Source organism: Triturus cristatus, chromosome 11 (genome assembly GCF_964204655.1).
Source record: "Triturus cristatus chromosome 11, aTriCri1.1, whole genome shotgun sequence".
Lineage (NCBI taxonomy): Eukaryota > Metazoa > Chordata > Amphibia > Caudata > Salamandridae > Triturus > Triturus cristatus.
In genome coordinates, this window is record NC_140594.1 from 791,690,685 (window position 1) to 791,713,306 (window position 22,622).

Genomic DNA, 22,622 nt, shown 5'->3' on the forward strand with positions numbered 1-22,622 from the left:
ACCCTTGCACCATGGTGGACGGGTGCCTGAGTAGGTGCTAGGCAGCCAAGTGTGCATCAGTGCAAGGAGAGAGCAGTAATGCACCATATCTTGTTAGATATGATGCATTCCTACCCTCTCCCATGCATGCAACACTGTACAGCAAGGTGTTTTGCTGCGCTGCATGACAATTTATTAAATATGGCCCCAAATGGGTATTTTGATATATATATGGAAACAAAGATATTACTTTTATGATATTTATACAAAGAAACATGTGTACATTGATAACATTTTTAAGATAATCATCTTTTGTAATGTTTGTTTTGCCCATATTGGTATGCTACCAAACATAAACTTAAAACTTAAATTATCTGTCATGGAATCTACTCAGTCTCTAGCAACCAAAAGATTACCAAGTTAGTTATAATTATCTAGGCTGATGTCCAAAATGGCAACATTTAACACAGTTTAAAAGTATTTATAATAAAATGTAAGACAAATTATATTGTATACAAATGGTGCAACTGCATTCTTCTGCCATTGTCCATCTTGGGAGCAGGGGTGAACTGCAGAGCAGGGGTGCTATGGAGGTTCCACTTCTTTGCAGAAGAGAGGGTCTGTAGAATGAGAATAGAAAATTATAATATTTGAGTCAAGGTAAACATGATCGTCGATTAGTCATAGTGCATAGCATAAGTTAGCATACAATTAACTAAGGGCCAATCTAGTACCATTGATCCCAGTCAACTAGCTGCTAGTAATTTGAATGATTTATGACTGAAACAATAACAAAAAGTCAGCCATACCCATCATCATCATGTCTACCACAAGTTGACAACCACTTAGGAGTTTCTACTTAGGCGAGTGAATTATTATAAATAACTCACCCCTTTCCATTTCCAGTTTGCAGGGAGGGGCCTCTTAGAGTCCTCTTGTTTCCCAAAGAAGTAGATAAGCATTGATTGATCTCCTGCATGTTGTTGTAGAGACTTGCAGATTGCATTTCTTCCAAAAGAAGAGACAGGCCTGTTGAACAAGAAAGAAAATCATTTTATGTCTTAGGAGATGATTACAGTCTTTTCACGGTCTTACACTCGCAGTCTTTAGACGTACACAGGCTGCTTTGCCGTCCACATCAGTGGAATGTTTCCTGCCGTCTCTGAACACTGCTGTCGATCAGGCGGTCTACAAGGCTGGCTAATACTACTCTGTTAGGGTGGCAGATTTGGATCCCACAGTTACGCTAGAGGTCTTCTAGTGGGAGTTCCCAAATGAAGTAAGTCTGTCACTGTATGAGCTTCACATGTACCATCACTGAGGCCATTGGATGAATGGATGAATGCCAGTAGAACACACCTGATGACCATTGGCTAAATGGAAACACCTGCATACCACACAATAAATCACACCCCATTTCATAACATGATCCTTTGCCATTTCACTGCCCCACAGCACTTGACAGCAGAAATAAAACAGTGAAGTCAGGTCTTTGAGTTACTTTTTCCACTTTACTTGTGCCTTTACCTTTTTTACTTTGTAGTCCTTGTGTTCATGTTATTTAATATGATATAATTTTGTTGCGCAATGCCAGGACACAAGAATCTCTGTTTCACTGAGGGTGAGTTGGTAGATGAAATCACAAAGGTAGAGCCATAATTGTTTGGAGCTCAAGTCCAAAATACTGTCATAGAATAGGCATTTGTGGGCCAGGATAGGCAAAAGAGTAAATGCAGTAGCTAACAACCTGCGCTCACAAGAGGAAATTAGGAAGAGGTGGAAAGGCCTGTGGCGGAGAGTAAATTCCCTGGCATCCAAGCATCACCTGGAGGCCAACAGGAGTGGTGGTGGTTCTTCCCTTACAACTCATGCCTCGGGAGGAGAAGGTCTTGCAGATCCTACATACTGATGGCTTGACAGGAATACTTGGTTGAGTGGAGTCTGGTAAGTTACCTATTACAAAATCTCAAGCAACCTCAATGTGCGGTTTGTTTAGAAGTTAGCTGTTGCCAATGGGTTCTGCACATATTTTCATAACATAGAAATCTAAAAGGTTTAATTTCATTTAATTGTGATTGTTTGTGTGAATGTATTGTGTTGCATCTTAGACTACAGGTGTCAATCTCCATTACATGTCATATGATGGTATGGTGCCTGTAACTGTTCCAACACCAAATAACCCATTACCCATATGTGTGTCATATTGTATGTGTCTGGCTCCTTTCCACTGCATGTTTTCCACCGATATGTTCCACTAACCATTTTCTAAGTGTTGGGAACTTATTTTTTAGATGACTACAACTACCGTGATACCATGTTTCTGTTTCTCAAAATTATATTGCTATGTCGTGCTGCTCATTCTCTCTTTCTAACAAATTTCAACATATGGTAAAGTTTCACTTACTGATCAATCCATATTTAAATGCATTCTTCAGAAAATGATTTGTGTTGCATTCTGAATGATATCCTGTTCTTCTCAAACAATTGTACTCATGTATTGATTTTCACAAACCAAGCTGTGTATACACATAAATTGTCAGGAGTAGTATAGGTATGTAAATTACAATGTAGAATATAAGTGGTACATGCAACATTTTATACTATAATGCGCACATGATGATCAATGCCAAACATCTATCCAGGAAATAGAAATGTCTGTTTTGCAGTCAGCTAGGCCTTGGAATTGTCATTTACACATTTCACCTCTACACCTTGTTGGCCTGAATGTTCGGCATATGGTATTTTAGGAAATCTTATTACCTGCTGATTTGATGCTGTACTGTTTGAAATAGATAAAAGTTAGGGTAATATGTACACTGTCACTGGAAGCTATCATCACAATAATCTCTACCTATTCTGTCTTCTAGGTATTGACATTGTCTCTTTCTAAATATTTGAATGTACAAAACACACTTTTACTAATAACAATGTTCTCCATTTCTCAATATGTCTAACTGCCAGACCAAGTGGGCATGTTCCATTCCAGGTGATATGGAGGAGCTTGAGGACCCTGGCACATGTAGTGAGTCTGGACAGACTGCTCCAGTAACACTCCCTTCACCCAAACTGATATGCCCCACCACAGCTATGACACCTCAGCAACCTGAAGACTCCATTTTCTGTGGATTCCAATTTCTGTATTCCTCCCACTGTGATACCGATTGTAGGAGAGTAGGGTCTGCTATCCTATGGTCACCCCAAATGTTTGCTTTTGCTTCACTGGTTTTATGACTTAGTGTGGCTGTGGGCCTGCTAATCAGACCTACAGCCCTGCTCTCTCCCTAAATTAATGCCAATGCACACTAGGTGCATTACCAATTGGAACTGGTTCACCTTATTGGACCCTGTAACAGTGTACCCCAGGTACCCAGGGCATAGGTGTATCCAAGGCCTACCAGGGGCTGCAGCATGTATTGTGCCACCCCTGGCCTGGCCTCACTATTTGAAACAACTGACTGATCACTCAGCTGGGGTAAGTTGGTGTAATCACCTCTTACTAAGATATAGTATATCTATATCTAACATATATGGACACATGGTAACCTATCAGTCACTCCTATGGTAGGCCTTAACAATCCTGGAGGCAGAGTGATTGGTTTCATGTGAGATGGTGCTGTGGCAGGAGCTGAGCCTGTCTGCAGCTTTCGGAACAACGTCCTTTAGCTGTTTCATGATATTGCCATACCATATACTCTTAAGTGCATTATGTACCTCGCGTTCAAATGCTAACTTTGGTTTGGCTTTATCAAAACATGTTGAGTAAGGTGTCATACGATTTGGAATACTACCCCCTCGCCAGTTCTGGCAACGGGGGTAGCATTTCACCCTTCTAGAAGGACATGACATGTACCCAACCTGAAACCCGGGTAAAGTTAGACAGAGCCTCAGCATCACAAAATGGATGCTGCCACCACAGACACAACTCTGCCCTCCTGCTGCTGGGAGTCCTTCCAGCTTGGGAGGTGTGGACAAAGGGTTTCCTGTCGGGGGAGGTGCTTGCACCACCCCAGACAGGATTTTGTGTAGTGGGTTAGGGAGGGCTGAATAGATTGAGACATTCCTGGGGCACACAAGGTGTCCCGGTGCATATGCCAGTTCAAACCGTAGCTGGGGCTCTCCTGGACAAAGGAAAGGGGGTGTAACCACTCCCCTTCCTGGTCCCACGCAGAGGAGGGACCTAGCAGGTAATCCGGCCCCTAGATTTGGAATAAGAGTAGGAGCTGTGTCCCAAGACTTCAGATCATCCTGAAACTCGACTTTAACAAGAAGAACTATTGGACTTCGACGTTCTGCTGCACAGAAGACTGAAGAGAATCTCCCTTGTGGCCAAGGAGTGACCACCTTGTGAATGCAGGCACCATCCAGCAACTCAACGACTGCTTTGCCGCCGCCGGAGACCGAGCCCAGAGCCTGACAAGACCCAGACTCCCAGACATCTCTGAGCCAGATCCACAGTGCCTGCAAAGAAGAGACCCGTGGAGGCACCGAGAGACGTGGGACCGGCCATCTTGAAACGTTCATGACAAGCTGACTGCGCAGCACCTGAGGCATCCTCAATGCTGTGCTTTGGGCCCTGAGAAGCCCCAACACCGAGCAGCATTTGCACCAAAGACCAGCCCTCCAGCATCCACGAGATCTGCGTGGGGCCCTTTTGCTTTTTGCCACTTGACGCATCATCCCGGTTACTGGCCCATTGGCTAGTGGCCATCTTGGCGACGAAATCTATGAACAACACCACTGGTCTGGTTGCTCCAGACTGGCCCTTGCTCCTGTGAAAAGGAGCAGCCCCTCTGACCTTGCTGGTTGGAGCACCAAGCTTCCATCGATTCCCACGTGGCTTGCATTAGCCAAGGCATGTTTGCTCCGATCAAGGAGCCGACACCGCCATCAGCTAGAACCTTTGTGGGACAGCTTTTGAGTGACTCCTGGACATCGTCGACATCTTCACTTCCACGTGGCTACAGAGACAAGCTTTCTTTCTTCACCTGTTGGCACCCGACATCGCCTGGTTCCTTCCTGGTTCCACGCCTGTCACTGGCTAGTGACTTTGAACATTGCCCCTCTGCTTACAGGCCGTCTACTCTTCAGATCCATCCTTGGATCCACCCGAACTCTTCCTGCCTGGCCGCCTGCAGCATCTTCATCCTCGGGCTCCATAGACCTGCACGACGAAACCCGACGCACTTTGACCCCTATGCACCCGCTTCCTGTGGGTGAGGTAACGCTGGCACTCCGGTGCTCCTGGGTAGAGAAACATCTCTAGTGTCTAGGTTTCAAGTTGTTAGGTTCTAGTCCATCCGGAAGGTTCCTTTTTCTTTAACTTTGTGACTTTTACGCACCCATTGAAATCAATAGGTGCATGCGTGTAACTTTTCACACTGCACATGCATCCTGTGGTCCTTCTGGTCACTAACTACAGTTAGCTCCTTGGCGTCCCAGCAATTCCCAAGGCCCTAGGCCTTCCTTCCTTTCTATTTGTGGTTCTTATACCACTATTTTAGTATATGGTTTAGCTGGCCACCTGGCCCATCCATAATTGTGCAACTTTTGTATATTTAAACACTGCCTTGTTTTAACGAATGTGCTTCTGTGCTCATAAAGAGTATAGGGGATACTTTTAGTAAATAAATACATATATATTTTGAATATATATCTGTGTGGTGTCCTTTCATTTGGTATTCAAGGAGGTTGCATATGGTAAAACAGCTGGCTTCACATGCCCTCAAGAGTTTAGCCTGAAGACTGCACTGTCCACGCTACCACTAGGATAGCTGGTCTATCAAGGTTGACTTCAACCACCACCATAAGGGTTGTTTGGCATGGTACAAGGTGATCACTAGAATTAGTGAGCAGCATATACCAGGCCAACTTCTCACATTGGTGAGCAGCGGTTGGGATTTGAGCTTGCTGTGTTTTACCAATTGTAATCTTTGAAAATATCACATGAAAGATCATACAGGTACCTTTAGGTACATATAAAAACAAGACTAGTATACATACGTTCTACTGAACTTAGTTGTTGTAGAGCAAAGGGAGTAGCACACCCTGACTACAACTAACTAGAAAAGGTACAGTAGGAAAACACCAGTGTAGGTAGATTGCAACACATCCACCTCACTAAGAGAATGGCTGGAGCAGCAGGAGCCACTGGGCTCCCAGTTGTTTTAGAGTGACCCTCAAAAGGCACCTTCCAAATATTCTATGTTAAACTATCAGGAGTTAAGACAGCTGTGTAACACCAGAGGTCTTAAGCTGGGTCAAAACCCTACTATAGCCCAACTCCTAGAGCTATTAGATTACTCTGATACTCAAAGTGCCCCTGACTCAGTCTCTACAGGGTCTGGAGATGGAGGTCACCCATCTGAAGATGATAATACTAATGCCCCTATCACTCCAGAGGGAGATGATGCAGATGAGGAGGAGGCAGTTTCAGATGATAGAAATAGCCAGGTGCCAGTCAGGAGACTTAGCCAGGCTAACTTAAGCTTACATGGGACTGGAAGTGGGATACCTCCCTACAGACCCCCAAGCAGGCTTAACCAGAGACAGAGGGATAGAAGATCCAGTTTGAGTGGGTCTGACCATTCCACTGGCTCTAAAGGCCGCAATGCCCCTGCTCAGAGGAGGATGACTTCCCCTCAGAGAAGAGAGCATGAAGCCAAGATGAGAGAGGCTGAATTTAGGATTCAAAGGCAAGAACTAGAAGTTGCCTTAGCTAAGGAGAAACTTGCTAGAGCAAGACAGTCTAGAGAGAGTGGATTAGATTCCACTGGTGGCAGCAATATCCCTAAGGATAAAGACAGGTCCTATGATCATAGAAACGTGAGTAAGATTGTGCCCCCCTACAAAACTGGGGATGACATCCACAGATGGATAACAGCCCTTGAGAGGGCCTGCAGAGTACAGCAGGTCCCTCAGGAGCAGTGGGCAGCAATCTTGTGGCTCTCCTTTGAAGGTAGAGGCAGAGACAAGCTCCTCACAGTTAGTGATGAGGATGCTAGAAACTACCTGGTCCTGAAGAGTGTTCTGATTGATGGGTTAGGCTTAACCACTGAACAGTACAGGTTAATGTTCAGAGACACCCAGAAGACACAGACTCAGGACTGGTCTGAATTTGTTGAGTGTGCCACTAAGGCTCTGGAGGGCTGGTTGCTGGGAAGTAAGGTTGCAGATTACACAGGATTGTATAATCTAATTATGAGAGAGCAAATCTTAAATAATTGTCAAAAGCAGCAGTTGCATCAACACCTGATTGACTCAGATCTGACCTCTCCCCAATAATTGGTAAAGAAGGCAGACAAATGGGTTAGAACCAGGGTTAAGCAAAAGAACCAGAACCAGGGTGGTGACCAGAAGAAGGCGGACCAAAAGGGTGGGGAACAGAAACCCAAAGACCAGAAGTCTTCACCAGGCCCCCAACAGAATAATGAGGGTGGTTCCCAAACTTCCAAGAAGAAGAAGAAAGAAGGTCAGAAAAAGCCATGGTGTAATGTCTGTAAAAACACCTCTGACTGGACCAGTGATTGTAAGAAAACTGGAGCCCCCAACACTGCAGCCCCTAAGGCACCTGCACCCCCTAGTACAGTTAGCAGTGTTGGTCCTCAGGCTAAGGGAGTAGTGGGGTTAACCTTGGGTACTGAAGAAGATTCTGGCCTAGTCAGAACTCCAACACAGGCTGTTCTGATTTGTGAGGTTAACATGGATTTGTCCACTACTATGAGTCCTAGTAATCTAGGCAAGTACAGACAGACACCTCTAATAAACAATAACGTGGCTCAAGCATACAGGGACACTTGTGCCAGTGTCACCATGGTGATACCTGGCTTTGTGGACCCTGGACAGATAATACTAGGTGATAATTACCTAGTGACCAACACCAGCAATGTCTCTACTACACATAGTGTGGCAATTGTTAATTTCTCCTGGGGAGGGGTAACTGGCCTCAAAAATGTTGTGGTAAGTGCAGACCTCCCAGTTGAATGTCTGTTGGGCAATGACCTAGAATCCTCTCTATGGTCAGAAGTGGAGTACAGGACTCATGCAGAGATGTTAGGGATTTCATCACATGTCCTTGTTGTGACCAGGTCACAGGCCAAAAAGTGCCTCACTGAACCTCAGGTCTTGGAGCCTGGAACAATGGACCAAGCACCTACCAAGAGGAAGAACAGAAGGGTAAAGGCTGTGCCTTCCCTCCTGCCTGAAAGTGAAGATCAGTCTTCTCAGGAAACTGATTTTGAGACCCCTGAAGGAACTGTCACTGAAGAGCTTGAACCTGACCAGGTTGAGTTTCTGGGGGCAGGGGGACCTTCTAGGGATGACTTAAGGCAGGCTCAGTTAGACTGTCCTTCCCTTGAACCCCTCAGGCAGCAGGCTGCTGCTGAGGCTGCTGGGAATGCTCAAGGTACCCATAAAGTATATTGGGATGATGGGCTCCTTTATTCAGAGGCTAGAGACCCCAAACCTGGTGCAACCAGGAGGTTGGTTATGCCTCTGCAATTTAGGGGCTTCCTTCTTACCTTGGCCCATGATATTCCTCCAGCAGGACACTTAGGCCAGAACAAGACTTGGGACAGGCTTGTCCCTCACTTTCACTGGCCTCACATGAATGAAGATACCAAGGAGTTTTGTCGCTCCTGTGTAACCTGCCAAGCCAGTGGCAAATCAGGTGGCACAACAAAGGCCCCCCTTATACCACTACCTGTGGTGGGGGTCCCCTTTGAGAGAGTGGGGATTGATATTGTGGGTCCCATGGATCCCCCCACTGCATCTGGGCACAGATTTATACTGGTGGTAGTGGATCATGCCACCAGGTATCCAGAGGCAATTCCCCTTAGGACCACAACAGCTCCTGTTGTGGCCAGGGCCTTACTGGGAGTTTTCTCCAGAGTGGGGTTTCCTAAGGAGGTAGTATCTGACAGAGGTGCCAACTTCATGTCAGGATACTTGACAGCTATGTGGAAGGAATGTGGTGTCAACTACAAGTTCACTAGTCCTTATCATTCACAATGCAATGGGCTTGTTGAGAGATTCAACAAGACCCTAAAGGGTATGATCAAATGATTACCTGAAAAGCTTAGGCGAAGATGGGACATCCTTCTACCCTGCCTTCTGTTTGCTTACAGAGAGGTCCCACAAAAAGGAGTTGGCTACAGCCCCTTTGAATTGTTATTTGGGCACCCTGTAAGGGGACCCCTATGTCTGGTGAGGGAAGGATGGGAGTTACCTCTCAAAAAGCCTAAGCAAGACATAGTGGACTATGTACTTGGTCTCCGCTCCCGGATGGCTGAGTACATGGAGAAGGCGTCTAAAAACCTGGAGGCAAGCCAAGAATTACAGAAAGCTTGGCATGACCAAAAGGCTGTTTTGACTGAGTACCAGCCAGGACAGAAGGTATGGGTGTTGGAGCCAGTGGCCCCAGCAGCACTCCAAGACAAATGGTCTGGACCCCATACAATTGTTGAAAAGAAGGGAGAGGTTACCTACTTGGTGGACCTAGGAACTCCCAGGAGCCCCCACAGGGTGCTCCATGTCAACAGACTCAAGGCATATGTTGACAGGGCAGACATTGGCTTGCTCATGGCTACAGATGAGGGGCAGGAGGAAGAGAGTGACCCTCTCCCAAACCTGTTGTCTCAGAACCCTGAAGATGGCTCAGTTGATGGTGTGGCCTTGGGTGGCAGCCTCACTGAACATCAGCAAAATGACTGCAGACAAGTTTTACAGTCATATAGACATATGTTCTCCTTGACACCCAGTCAGACTAACTGGTGTACCCATGTGGTGGACACTGGTGACAGTCTTCCTGTGAAAAGCAAGATTTACAGGCAACCTGACCATGTCAGGGACTGTATAAAGACTGAGGTGCAGAAAATGCTGGAGTTAGGTGTCATTGAGCCTTCAGAGAGCCCCTGGCCTAGCCCAGTGGTTCTGGTCCCCAAACCTCACACACAAGATGGAAAGAGAGAAATGAGGTTCTGTGTGGATTACAGAGGACTCAATGCTGTCACCAGGACAGATGCACACCCAATTCCAAGGGCAGATGAGCTCATAGATAGACTGGCTTCTGCCAAGTTTTTGAGCACATTTGATTTGACAGCTGACTATTGGCAAATCAGGTTAGCTGACGAGTCAAGGCCAAAACAGCCTTCTCAACCCCAAGAGGTCATTACCAATTTGTGGTGATGCCCTTTGGTCTGAAGAATGCACCTGCCACTTTTCAAAGGTTGGTGAACCAAGTCCTTACTGGGTTGGATGACTTCTGTGCAGCATATCTAGGCGATATTGCTGTCTTTAGCTCCACCTGGGAGGATCCCCTGATCCACCTGACAAAAGTACTAGAGGCCCTGCAAAAGGCAGGCCTCACTATCAAGGCTACTAAGTGCCAGATAGGGCAGAGTAAAGTTGTATACTTGGGCCACCTTGTAGGTGGAGGCCAGGTTCAACCACTGGAGAGTAAGATCCAGACCATCAAGGACTGGTCCCCTCCAACTACCCAGACTCAGGTCAGAGCTTTCTTGGGCCTGACTGGGTACTACAGGAAGTTTGTTAAGAACTATGGGTCCATAGTGACTCCTCTTAATGATCTGACATCCAAGAAGATGCCCAAAAAGGTTCAGTGGACAGTAAACTGTCAAAAGGCATTTGACGACCTGAAGAAGGCCATGTGCTCTGCACCTATCCTGAAGAGTCCTGACTACTCCAAAGAGTTTATTGTCCAAACAGATGCTTCTGAGTTGGGGGTGGGAGCTGTGCTTTCACAACTTAATGTAGATGGTCAAGACCAGCCCATTGCTTTTATTAGTAGAAGGCTGACCCCTAGAGAGAAACGTTGGTCAGCTATTGAGAGGGTTGTCTTTGCTGTTGTGTGGGCCCTAAAGAAGTTGAGACCATACTTATTTGGAACTCACTTCAAGATTCAGACCGACCATAAACCCCTCTTATGGCTAAATCATATGAAGGGTGAAAACCCCAAACTACTCAGGTGGTCCATTTCCCTACAGGGGATGGACTTTACAGTGGAGCACCGCCCAGGGACTGACCATGGTAATGCAGATGGTCTCTCCCGGTACTTCTACTTAGAACATGAAGACACAACTGTTCAAGGTTAGTCTAATGTCCCTGCGTTTGGGGGGGGGGTTGTGTAGGAGAGTAGGGTCTGCTATCCTATGGTCACCCCAAATGTTTGCTTTTGCTTCACTGGTTTTATGACTTAGTGTGGCTGTGGGCCTGCTAATCAGACCCACAGCCCTGCTCTCTCCCTAAATTAATGCCAATGCACACTAGGTGCATTACCAATTGGAACTGGTTCACCTTATTGGACCCTGTAACAGCTTACCCCAGGTACCCAAGGCCTACCAGGGGCTGCAGCATGTATTGTGCCACCCCTGGCCTGGCCTCACTATTTGACACAACTGACTGATCACTCAGCTGGGGTAAGTTGGTGTAATCACCTCTTACTAAGATATAGTATATCTATATCTAACATATATGGACACATGGTAACCTATCAGTCACTCCTATGGCAGGCCTTAACAATCCTGGAGGCAGAGTGCTTGGTTTCATGTGAGATGGTGCTCTGGCATGAGCTGAGCCTGTCTGCAGCTTTCGGAACAACGTCCTTTAGCTGTTTCATGATATTGCAATACCATATACTCTTAAGTGCATTATGTACCTCGCGGTCAAATGCTAACTTTGGTTTGGTTTTATCAAAACATGTCGAGTAAGGTGTCATACGATGTGGAATACTACCCCCTTGCCAGTTCTGGCGACGGGGGTAGCATTTCACCCTTCTAGAAGGACACGACATGTACCCAACCTGAAACCCGGGTAAAGGTAGACAGAGCCTCAGCATCACAAAATGGATGCTGCCACCACAGACACAAGTCTGCCCTCCTGCTGCTGGGAGTCCCTGCAGCTTGGGAGGTGTGGACAATGGGTTTCCTGTCAGGGGAGGTGCTTGCACCACCCCAACCAGGATTTTGTGTAGTGGGTTAGGGAGGGCTGAATAGATTGAGACATGCCTGGGGCTCACAAGGTGTCCCGGTGCATATGTCAGTTCAAACCGGAGCCGGGGCTCTCCAGCCCCAGTCCTGGTGCGAAACTGGACAAAGGAAAGGGGGTGTAACCACCCCCCTTCCTGGTCCCACCCAGAGGAGGGACCTAGCAGGTAATCCGGCCCCTAGATTTGGAATAAGAGTAGGAGCTGTGTCCCAAGACTTCAGATCATCCTGAAACTCGACTTTAACAAGAAGAACTACTGGACTTCGATGTTCTGCTGCACAGAAGACTGAAGAGAATCTCCCTTGTGGCCAAGGAGTGACCACCCTGTGAATACAGGCACCATCCAGCAACTCAACGACTGCTTTGCCGCCACCTCCGGCCGGAGACCGAGCCCAGAGCCTGACAAGACCCAGACTCCCAGACATCTCTGAGCCAGATCCACAGTCCCTGCAAAGAAGAGACTCGTGGAGGCACCGAGAGACGTGGGACTGGCCATCTTGAAATGTTCACGACAAGCTGACTGCGCAGCACCTGAGGCATCCTTAATGCTGTGCTTTGGGCCCTGAGAAGCCCCAACACCGAGCAGCATTTGCACCAAAGACCAGCCCTCCAGCATCCACGAGATCTGCGTGGGGCCCTTTTGCTTTTTGCCACTCGATGCGTCATCCCAGTTACTGGCCCGTTGGCTAGTGGCCATCTTGGCAACGAAATCTACAAACAACACTACTGGTCTGGTTGCTCCAGACTGGCCCTTTCTCCTGTGAAAAGGAGCAGCCCCTCTGACCTTGCTGGTTAGAGCACCAAGCTTCCATCGATTCCCGCGTGTCTTGCATTAGCCAACGCCTGTTTGCTCCGATCAAGAAGCCGACACCGCCATCAGCTAGAACCTTCGTGGGACAGCTCGTGAGTGACTCCTGGACGTCGTCAACATCTTCACTTCCACGTGGCTGCAGAGACAAGCTTCCTTTCTTCACCTGTTGGCACCCGACATCGCCTGGTTCCTTCCTGGTTCCACGCCGGTCACTGGCTAGTGACTTTGAACATTGTCCCCTCTGCTTACAGGTCGTCTACTCTTCAGATCCATCCCTAGATCCACCCGAACTCTTCCTGCCTGGCCGCCTGCAGCATCTTCATCCTCAGGCTCCATAGACCTGCACGACGAAACCCGACGCACTTTGACCCCTATGCACCCGCTTCCTGTGGGTGAGGTAACGCTGGCACTCCGGTGCTCCTGGGTAGAGAAACATCTCTAGTGTCTAGGTTTCAAGTTGTTAGGTTCTAGTCCATCCGGAAGGTTCCTTTTTCTTTAACTTTGTGACTTTTACGCACCCATTGAAATCAATAGGTGCACGCGTGTAACTTTTCACACTGCACACGCATCCTGTGGGCCTCCTGGTCACTAACTACAGTTGGCTCCTTGTCTTCCCAGCGATTCCCAAGGCCCTAGGCCTTCCTTCCTTTCCATTTGTGGTTCTTATACCACTATTTTAGTATATGGGTTAGCTGGCCACCTGGCCCATCCATTATTGTGCAACTTTTGTATATTTAAACACTGTCTTGTTTTAACGAATGTGATTCTGTGCTCGTAAAAAGAGTATAGGGGATACTTTTAGTAAATAAATACATATATATTTTGAATATATATCTGTGTGGTGTCCTTTCATTTGGTATTCAAGGAGGTTGCATATGGTAAAACAGCTGGCTTCACATGCCCTCAAGAGTTTAGCCTGCAGACTGCACTGTCCACGCTACCACTAGGATAGCTGGTCTATCAAGGTTGACTTCAACCACCACCATAAGGGTTGTTTGGCATGGTACAAGGTGATCACTAGAATTAGTGAGCAGCATATACCAGGCCAACTTCTCACACCGATCATGTGACCCCCGAGTCCCGGGTGATGTTGAGACCAGCTCACCCAGGAACCAGTCTGGTGGGGCACACTAGTGCAAGGGAATAGGATGGTGGGGGTCGGGGTCATGGGAGGGTTTTTGTGGGCCAGCAGACTGAGTCTATGGGGTCACTGACACCCAGACTACCATCACACACGCCTTTGGAGCCTACCATCAATCCAAAGACATGATGAGCCAGGTACTCACTGAGCTCCGGAAGATGAAGCAGCTGCAGAGGTAGACCAACCATCAGATGGAGCTCCATAACTCCAATATGGGCTTCCTTATTGGGATTCTGCAGGCCATTTATACCCACATGTGAAAGGCATTCCATCACCATCTACCCCTTCATGTTGTCCTATAACATCTGAGCCATTTACATCAGCCACAGATAGCGGAAGGGAGGCCCTGTCACTGGAAGAACAAACCGTAGCCTCCCATGCCCTGCGTCTTCAGATCCCCCCACCCGCAAGAGGGGATGACCACCCAAATCACCAGTCGTTAAGAATGGCAAGACCTCTGACACCAGCAAGAAACCTCAATGTTCATTTTCTCCAGTGTGTTCAATACTATTCACACTGTCGACTATTTCTGGACACATTTGCCTTTCTGATGCCAGTAGTATTTTGGACATTGGACTTTAAACACCTATGGCTCTACAACTTTGGCTTAATTCACCATGACTGACTTCTTCATGTTTTGATTTGCTTTCTTCCATCACAACTTGGCAATGACAAAAACCAAAGGTTTGTCTAAACATAGATGATTCTAAATTAGGTAAGAAAATTAAAAGTTTTCAAACATTACTCAAAATGATCTCATTCTATTCAATCCTCAACTACTATGTTCATTCCATTTGAACAATACTTGCCTGCCAACATTTGCACTAACATTATAATCCATACATTACACTTATACTTAGTGCCACTTTGCACATTTCCAGTTCAAGACCTTGCCAACATGGAAGATGGTTATATGTCCAAAACAATATGCTAGCATAGGCACATTTCATTGATTCATGTCATCAGCTGTAGTCAGATCTTCTGGCTTACAGAAGGAATCCCACCTCAAAAGCACCAAGAGACAAAACCATGGAGGCATTACATTCTGTAGACACAGGATCATTCCAAATCATTGTACCAGTATCTGGTAGAATGTCACAACCAAGTTTCGGTGATGTGCCACAAGAAGTATGCCCCACAATGATGTTACATATCAACACCTACGTACACTTAACATACATTGAGGATTTTAGCAATCTGAAAGAAGATTTTCATGAATTGCCTCCATCACATGTGTCTTGAGCAAATGAAGGCATACATATTGCTTTAATTCCAATAGACCACAGAGAACAAGTCCAATGTAATTTTCAAATCTTCCATTCAATGCAGTGCAAGTTGCCTTGATAAAATTATGTACGTCCAAAGTCTGTCTGTCTTTTCCAGGATCAATAGAGATTTCCTTTGTACTTAGAAACAGAACCATATGCCAGCAAATGTCAGAACTCTTAAATGTCCAAATCAAGTTGGCACGGGAAAGTAACTAAAACAGATCCCAAAAAAATACATTACCTATCACACAGAACATGATAGCCACATTGCAATGGCAGCTTGTGGAGGACACAGTTTCACAAAATAATCAGAGAAAAACAATGTAACTGGAGACAGTAGTCAAATGTGTCAACACTTTGATCAGCAAACACCTTTGGCCTGTTTTTCCCTGAACTTGCCATTCTTACCAAAGTACAACCACATACTTCTCTCATCACCATATCAATAGTTGGTGAAACTGTGAAAGACATAACATGTAAAGATAAACTTATACTAATTTGAAGAAGCTGTCAATGACATCTCAACGCAAATCTACTACTTCCTCTTCACCACTGTCATCTTCATTTGGTATATCAGGATCCTCAACCGGAGCATCTTTATGGTCTCCATTCTCTGCGATGTAAGGGATGTGCCATCAAATGGCAACATCGTGGAGCATGCAGCAGGTCATGGTGATTTGGCACACCTAAGCGGGTAAGTACAGGATGGCTCCAACAGTTTTGTACAGGTAGCAAAATCCGGCCTTTAGGAGCTCAAAGGCCCACTGTACTGGCCACCATGTTTTGCCATGGGCCTCATTGAAGCGGACTTCCCCTGGCATTGTTGGATTCCTCAGCGGTGCCAACAACCATGGTCAGTTGGGATAAGCTGAGTCTCCTAGATGGATGACAATAAAACAGAGAACAATATGTAATACAATTTCTGATTATTACTCCAGAAATTACCCAAACATTAAAATTGGCACATTGTACTTACTAACAAACCAGGTCTTTTAACCCCTTCGCCGTGGAGGGGGGGGGGGGCGGCGACGCTGTGCTCGTAACGAGCCCAGCTCGTCATGAGGCACAATGGAGCTGTGCTCATGATGAGCTGGGCTCGTCACGACTCCGCCCACTAATTGATTCTCCCGCACAGGCTGGGAATCAATTACGCGTGGGAGTGGCGGGACCGTTATGACAAGCCTAGCTCGTCAAGAGCACAGCTTCACTGTGCCTCATGACGAGCTGGGCTCATCATGAACACACAAGGGGTTAAGGTCCAAGTTGTGACAGTTGCTGGGGTATGAGGCTGTACCATAGTACAAAGGATTCATAGGCAGAGCCTGGGAAACAGGCACAGATGCTTGTGATGTTCAAATCCCGTAAGCAGAAAATGTGCACATTGATCTAATAGAAGTGTTTCTGATTCCGGAGGACCTGATCTCAGTGGGTGATGGCAGTAAGTCAATATGTGTGCCATCAATTGCTCCAACCATTTGTGGTAGGCAATCCAAACCATAAAAGTCACTCTTCACATTGGCTAACTTCTGCTGCTGTGGAAACTAGATGAAGCTGTTGATGTATCTCGTCACTGAAGAAAGAAATTCTAGAAGCGCGCCACAGAAAGCGGGTTGTGACATGCCACCCAATACTGCCACAGTGTATTGGAAAAAACCTGTGGCCAAAAAATGAAGTACTGCCAATGGTTTGACAATCGGTGTAATAGAAGTGGGATTCCTGTTGTGAGGCTGAAGATGTGACTCTAGCTGATGACACAAATCCAGTATAGTTTGCCTATTCAACCTGAACTACTTTATTATATTATTTTCTTCCAGGGTGGCGAGGTCTGGAAATGGGCAGTACACCACAGGCTGTTGTCTCTTCACTCTCCCATGGTTCATATGTCTGCATTGGTAGAATGTGAACTTTTATTACATCATTTACAGCAACATATTTGATGATTAACACAAGAGTAATGTAATTTGTAAATATGTATATGGTTTGATACATAATTTAAACCAACATTTGCTTGTAGTCCCTTATCCATCACAAATGACATTTGTGGCCTTGATATGAATCTGTACAATAAATTAATATTTGAACCATTTCAAAAGTATTATGTACACATTTTTGTAAATTTTCTGTTTTTAAAAAAATTGTCAACGGAGGTGTTACATCACCAAGCTAATATCACTTTTCAGCACAGTAACACACTTCACATAAATGTTTCTTCTAAACAATATGTGGCCATTGAAGTGTGATTATTTGAACACACTAGGCCCGATTTGGAGTGGTGGTGACGTACTTGACAGTCACTAACACACTAGTTTGAACTCCTTTAAAATGGCAGGTGCCTGACCTTGCCGATAGGCCATTTGGAATCGGACAGCGGCGGCAGAAGGTGACCATGCAGTGGGTGGTAAACTCTGTGATGGGCACCGCCATAGGCTAACATTGGTGAACGTAACATCAGAAGGACAATGGCTTTGCCTCAGCCTTCTCAGCAGCAGAGTTGGAGCTACTGGCAACAGAGGTCCTTTTTCCCTTATGGCCAGCCCTAGGGTTCACCAAAATAACAAGTACGTCTGAAATAAAAATGTGAATCTGTCTAACTGGCTCATTTCCATTTACACAGGCCACAATGTGCTTTGACTTCCAGGGTGAAGTGTGGTCATTGGTGACAAATATTGTAGTCCTTACATAGTACACTCATGTCAGAGATTTGTAATCACTGTACAATGTCTGATAAACATCACCATTAAATGTTGTAGTGTATATAAAGCCCTAGATCATAATAGGTGTGTATATAGAGATTAATTCATGTATATACTTGCAACCCACATCATGGTAAATGGAAAAGGAAATATATACACCTTATGACTGGAGATTTGATTGTAGTGTGTAAAAAGCAACTGCAGATCATGTTAGCTATGTGTATAGTCCCACAGTTCTCTCAGCCTAGATCAGGGCTCTCCAAACTGTTGTTTGGGAGTTAACAGTAGATCCAAGATACCTTTTAAGTAGTACAGAGCCTTGAGGTCACTTAGTGTGTGGGTACAAGGTTATCTTTGTAATGTAAAAGTTGGGGTAAGGTGTTCATGTGACATCATGATCATCTAGCTTCAGATACCAAGGCCTGACAATGAGCAGTGCTCAGTCAGAATCATGGGCCAGGTTGGGCCTAAGTCACAAGGTCAAACAACTGAAGCACTGAGGTACAGCTATGAGAAGCATATATCCTTGTGCTAACACTTCTTTTCCAAAGACTCACATGCCAAAATATGTCATGTGCAAACTGCAGGTCCCTCCTCACTGGCCACTATTCACTTTACCCTAAATTTTATTGTTTAGCCTTCAGTAGTTCACAATCCCTTGGAATGATCAGAAATGGGTCAGATTATGTAAGGGGGCTGTGGGCTAGATGATGTCCCAGACTTGGTTTATTGTGTTAAGACCATGACATGGGTTGAGGATGGACAACATGTCTCTACCAAAGTGTCTATGTGTACATAGGTGTAGGTCAGCATGTGACAATACACATGTTGTCTGCCAACTCATGAGTTATGCTACTGATAGCTATAGACATATTTAGTGAAATCAATAAAGACAAACTAAAAGTCACAAAGCCCTTGATTTTTCTTGCCTTTCATGTATTCATACAGGCCAACGCCCATCAGATATATGGAAGATCATCACAAGGGAGATAATAACCATGGCCATCTAAAAGCGATGCAGCGTCCATTGTCACAAGAGGTGGGAGGAACAAAGACCCTAGACACAGAAGATCACAGAAGTCCATCTGGGGAAGTCCACCCAACGTCTATGAGGTATGCGCTGCACCCTGATTCCTTTAATGGTCCGCATTCTTGGGGGGGCCTATCCAGAGCGTGATGGGCAGTTGAGGGCCCAACAGCAGCAACAAGGGAATACGTCCTAAACTTAGGCGATATGTTATATGACCCAATTTGTGTTACAGGCCATCATTTTCCCATCAACATTAAGTGTGGACCCATGTCCAATGCACAAGAAGAGTTCTTGAAGGTTTAAGTCTTCTACAAGGTGTATGATGATGTTATGAGTTTATTTACTTTTGATCAGGATCCCACCTGATTCCTGTCCACAACCAATGTACTGTCCTGAGTAGACAAATGGCTGTGGAAACTTCACATATATATCAATGTAATGGAGGAAAGTTGCACCAAGCAGTCCACTATTCTTTATTGTGTCAGGTGGATCACTGACAAAATATCGACGGACCGAATATCGAGCTACCAAAATATCGACACAAAAATATCGAAGGCAAGAATATCGACATCCTATCTACATCATGGTAAGTACAAAAATATCGAGAGAAAAAATATCGGTCAAAATATAGTTGTAAAAATATAGTTTTTTTTAAATGATAAAAATAATAATGTCAAATAAAGTAAATAATACATATAATTAAAAGAAACATAGTTAAAAATATTAAAACATGTATAAAATAATAACCAATACATATACTGTTTAAATAAATTAAACATATACATATATAAAATAATATATATACTTACTCAACAGAATGCAAGAGTAGGGAAAGTGTTGGATAGCGTATGGGTAAAAATTACTATTCCCACTCCAGTGAGTGCAAAAGTAGGGAAAGTATTGAATAGCGTAATGGTTAAAAATTACATACTTATACATTAAATAATTTCTGTAATTATATAATGATTTATTAATAAATTAACAATAAATTCATTAAAAATACCAATACATTAAAATTAATACTTAATATAATAAAATTAAATGACTTCCCACCCTATTCCCCAATAAACACACAACCCACTCCGCATTAAATTTCACACAATTGATTCAAATACCAATTAATAAAAATTTATTACCAATTAATAATTATTTCACAATAACTTAATGATCAATACCAATAAATAATATGTATTAAAAATGAATTACAAATTATTAATTAATTAACAACACATTAATTATAAATAACCAAAAATAAAAATGTATAATTACCTAATTACAATTAAATTACTTACCACCCTATTCCCCTATGATCCCATAACCCACCCCAATAATATATTAATACAAATAATATATTTATCTATTAATAAATTAGCACAAATGAATTACCAATTAATAATTAACAATAAATTAACTATCAATACCAATAAATGAAAATGAATAATTACTTAATTACAATTAAATTACTTCCCTCCCTATTCTCCTGTAAACCTACAACCTGCTATAGAACTAAAACGCAAAATGTAATTAAAAATAATTAATAATTCCTAAAAATTATTAGTGAATTTACTATAATTAAATTACCTCCCACCCTGTTCCTCTATAGACCCACAACCCGCTACAGTACTAAAACGCATAATTTACTTTAATTTTTTTTGACTAACTTATACATATATTTTAAAAAACAAAACAATACTTTACAAAAAATATAGAACATATACATATAAAATACATACTAAAATACATAACACTAATATAAACATCGATATTATTAACATCAATATATTTGCTGTCGATATTACTAACTTCGATATTGACAAAAACAATATTTCTTATCTTCAGGTCAATATTCTGGTTGTCGATATTCTTGATGTCGATATTCTGTCCCTATGATATTTAAAACTCAATATTAATGTAGGTTGATATTAAAAATACAATATTATATATGTGCACCTTGTCAGGTGTGATACTCCTTAAGAAATGTGGATTATGTGATGGTAGCCCTATTACATGTCATGCTTTGCACTTCTGATGCAGTGGATGTACCAAACATCACATTTGTAAGTGGGGATTCTACACAAACATTAGAGAGCATGTGATCCAATATCACTTGTAACATCAGTATTAGTGCCCACATTTTGGATTCTAAACATATCCCAGATAATCTTTTGCATCAAAAATACTGTTTCATTACTGTTTAAAATGTCATATTAGCATGATGACTTACTCCTTCACAAATATGTGTGTTTGTAAGCCAGTCTGTCTATTTACAATTAATTGTATCATAGGCATACAGATATTGTGAATACACAGACAAGAATATGTACTAATTGGTGACAGAGAAACACATACCCTAAAGAATTACTCAATGTCCTTTGTCATGTCCAGATGATGAAGCAATGAGGGAGATAAATGGCATATTTCCAGGGATATATCAAGATTGAAAGTTTAATGACATACGTAGGTGTATAAAATCCGGTAACCTCGAAATCAGGCCAAGTTCATGATTTAATACCCAGCTGTTGACAATAATTAAGGTGTACTGTGTTGCCTAATCTGAGTTTTATGTGAGTGTCCTAAGTAAGTATTACATGGGAATCAGTGTATGGGAAAAATTTACAATTTAGACTACAATGAAAGCAAACATATTTAGTGGAACAATTTCACTTAGACACTAAAAACTTCAACTGACTATAGTCCTTTAGGAGTGGAATGTGATAATCATTTTGATCAGCACTGAAGTGTATTAGGAATATCTTGAGGGCTATATGTTACATCCATTATTGAAGTTGTCATTCCCCCAAACTATTTGTCAGACTGTCTTATACAGCCTAGATATCTGTTTGATATGTGATACATCGCAAAGCTACTTCAGTACAGCTTTCATTAAACAGTTTAACAAATTTCATCTTTTAGTGTTTTGTAGTAAGTGTTATAATTGTGAAATGCCAATACACAGGTAACATAATTTCAGTTCATGCTAATATTAGTACAACAATGCAGTATTTATGAGACAAGAACATACATGATATAGGAGCTATCTAAGGGAATGACATAACTGTGACCTGTTTTATTTCTGATTATGTTGCAAACATGCATGTGCTCATGCTAATAGTGAAGCAAATGTTTAGAGCCTTGACTGAGATGAAATCTGTAAACTATCAATATATTTTCTGATCAAAGGTAACAATCAGTTCTGTTTAGTCAGATTTGTTTAACCTATTTTATATGTCATTTTAGCATCTTCTGGTGCAAGCAAAGGAGAAAAGGCAACATCGGAGGGAAAGCAACTAGCCACAGTGGTACCAGTAATGAGACCACCGAAACTGAGAGACACAGTGGCTCGGAGGGTGAAGGGAGTGCAACGGAGGATGACAACTTTTCAACCTCTTCTGAAGCTCCTCCAGTGAACACTCCCTAGTGGTGAGGGACTGAACGGAAACTCTGACAACTTCATCCTTGTCTGCCACCCACATACCATCTCCACCACACGGTTGCTCTCCACCCAGTTGGCCACACACTTCTTTGCTCAGGTACCTCCCCCATACCCCTGTCCCCCAGCTGCGCTGAATGAGGAGGCAATTGCCCTCCTAGGGAACATCTCTGTAGGTCAGATGGCACTCCTGAATGCCATTGAGAGTCTTGGCAGCCATATGAAAGAAATGGTAGCCTACATGGAAGGCATTCACAGTGCAATGTCTGG

The 22,622-nt window shown here is 43.8% G+C and overlaps 1 protein-coding gene across 1 annotated transcript in view; it reads right to left on the reverse strand.

The window, feature by feature from the left end:
- Positions 1 to 263: 263 nt before the first annotated feature.
- Positions 264 to 22,622, reverse strand: part of LOC146785446 (uncharacterized) — a 294,542-nt gene continuing 272,183 nt past the window's right edge. Inside the window, exons 4-5 of the mRNA XM_085633048.1 lie at positions 870 to 1,008; positions 264 to 599 (exon numbers count right to left, since the gene is read on the reverse strand). Coding sequence (XP_085489174.1) covers positions 483 to 599; positions 870 to 1,008 — 256 coding nt within the window. The 3' untranslated portion in view covers positions 264 to 482. The remainder of the gene's footprint in view (positions 600 to 869; positions 1,009 to 22,622) is intronic.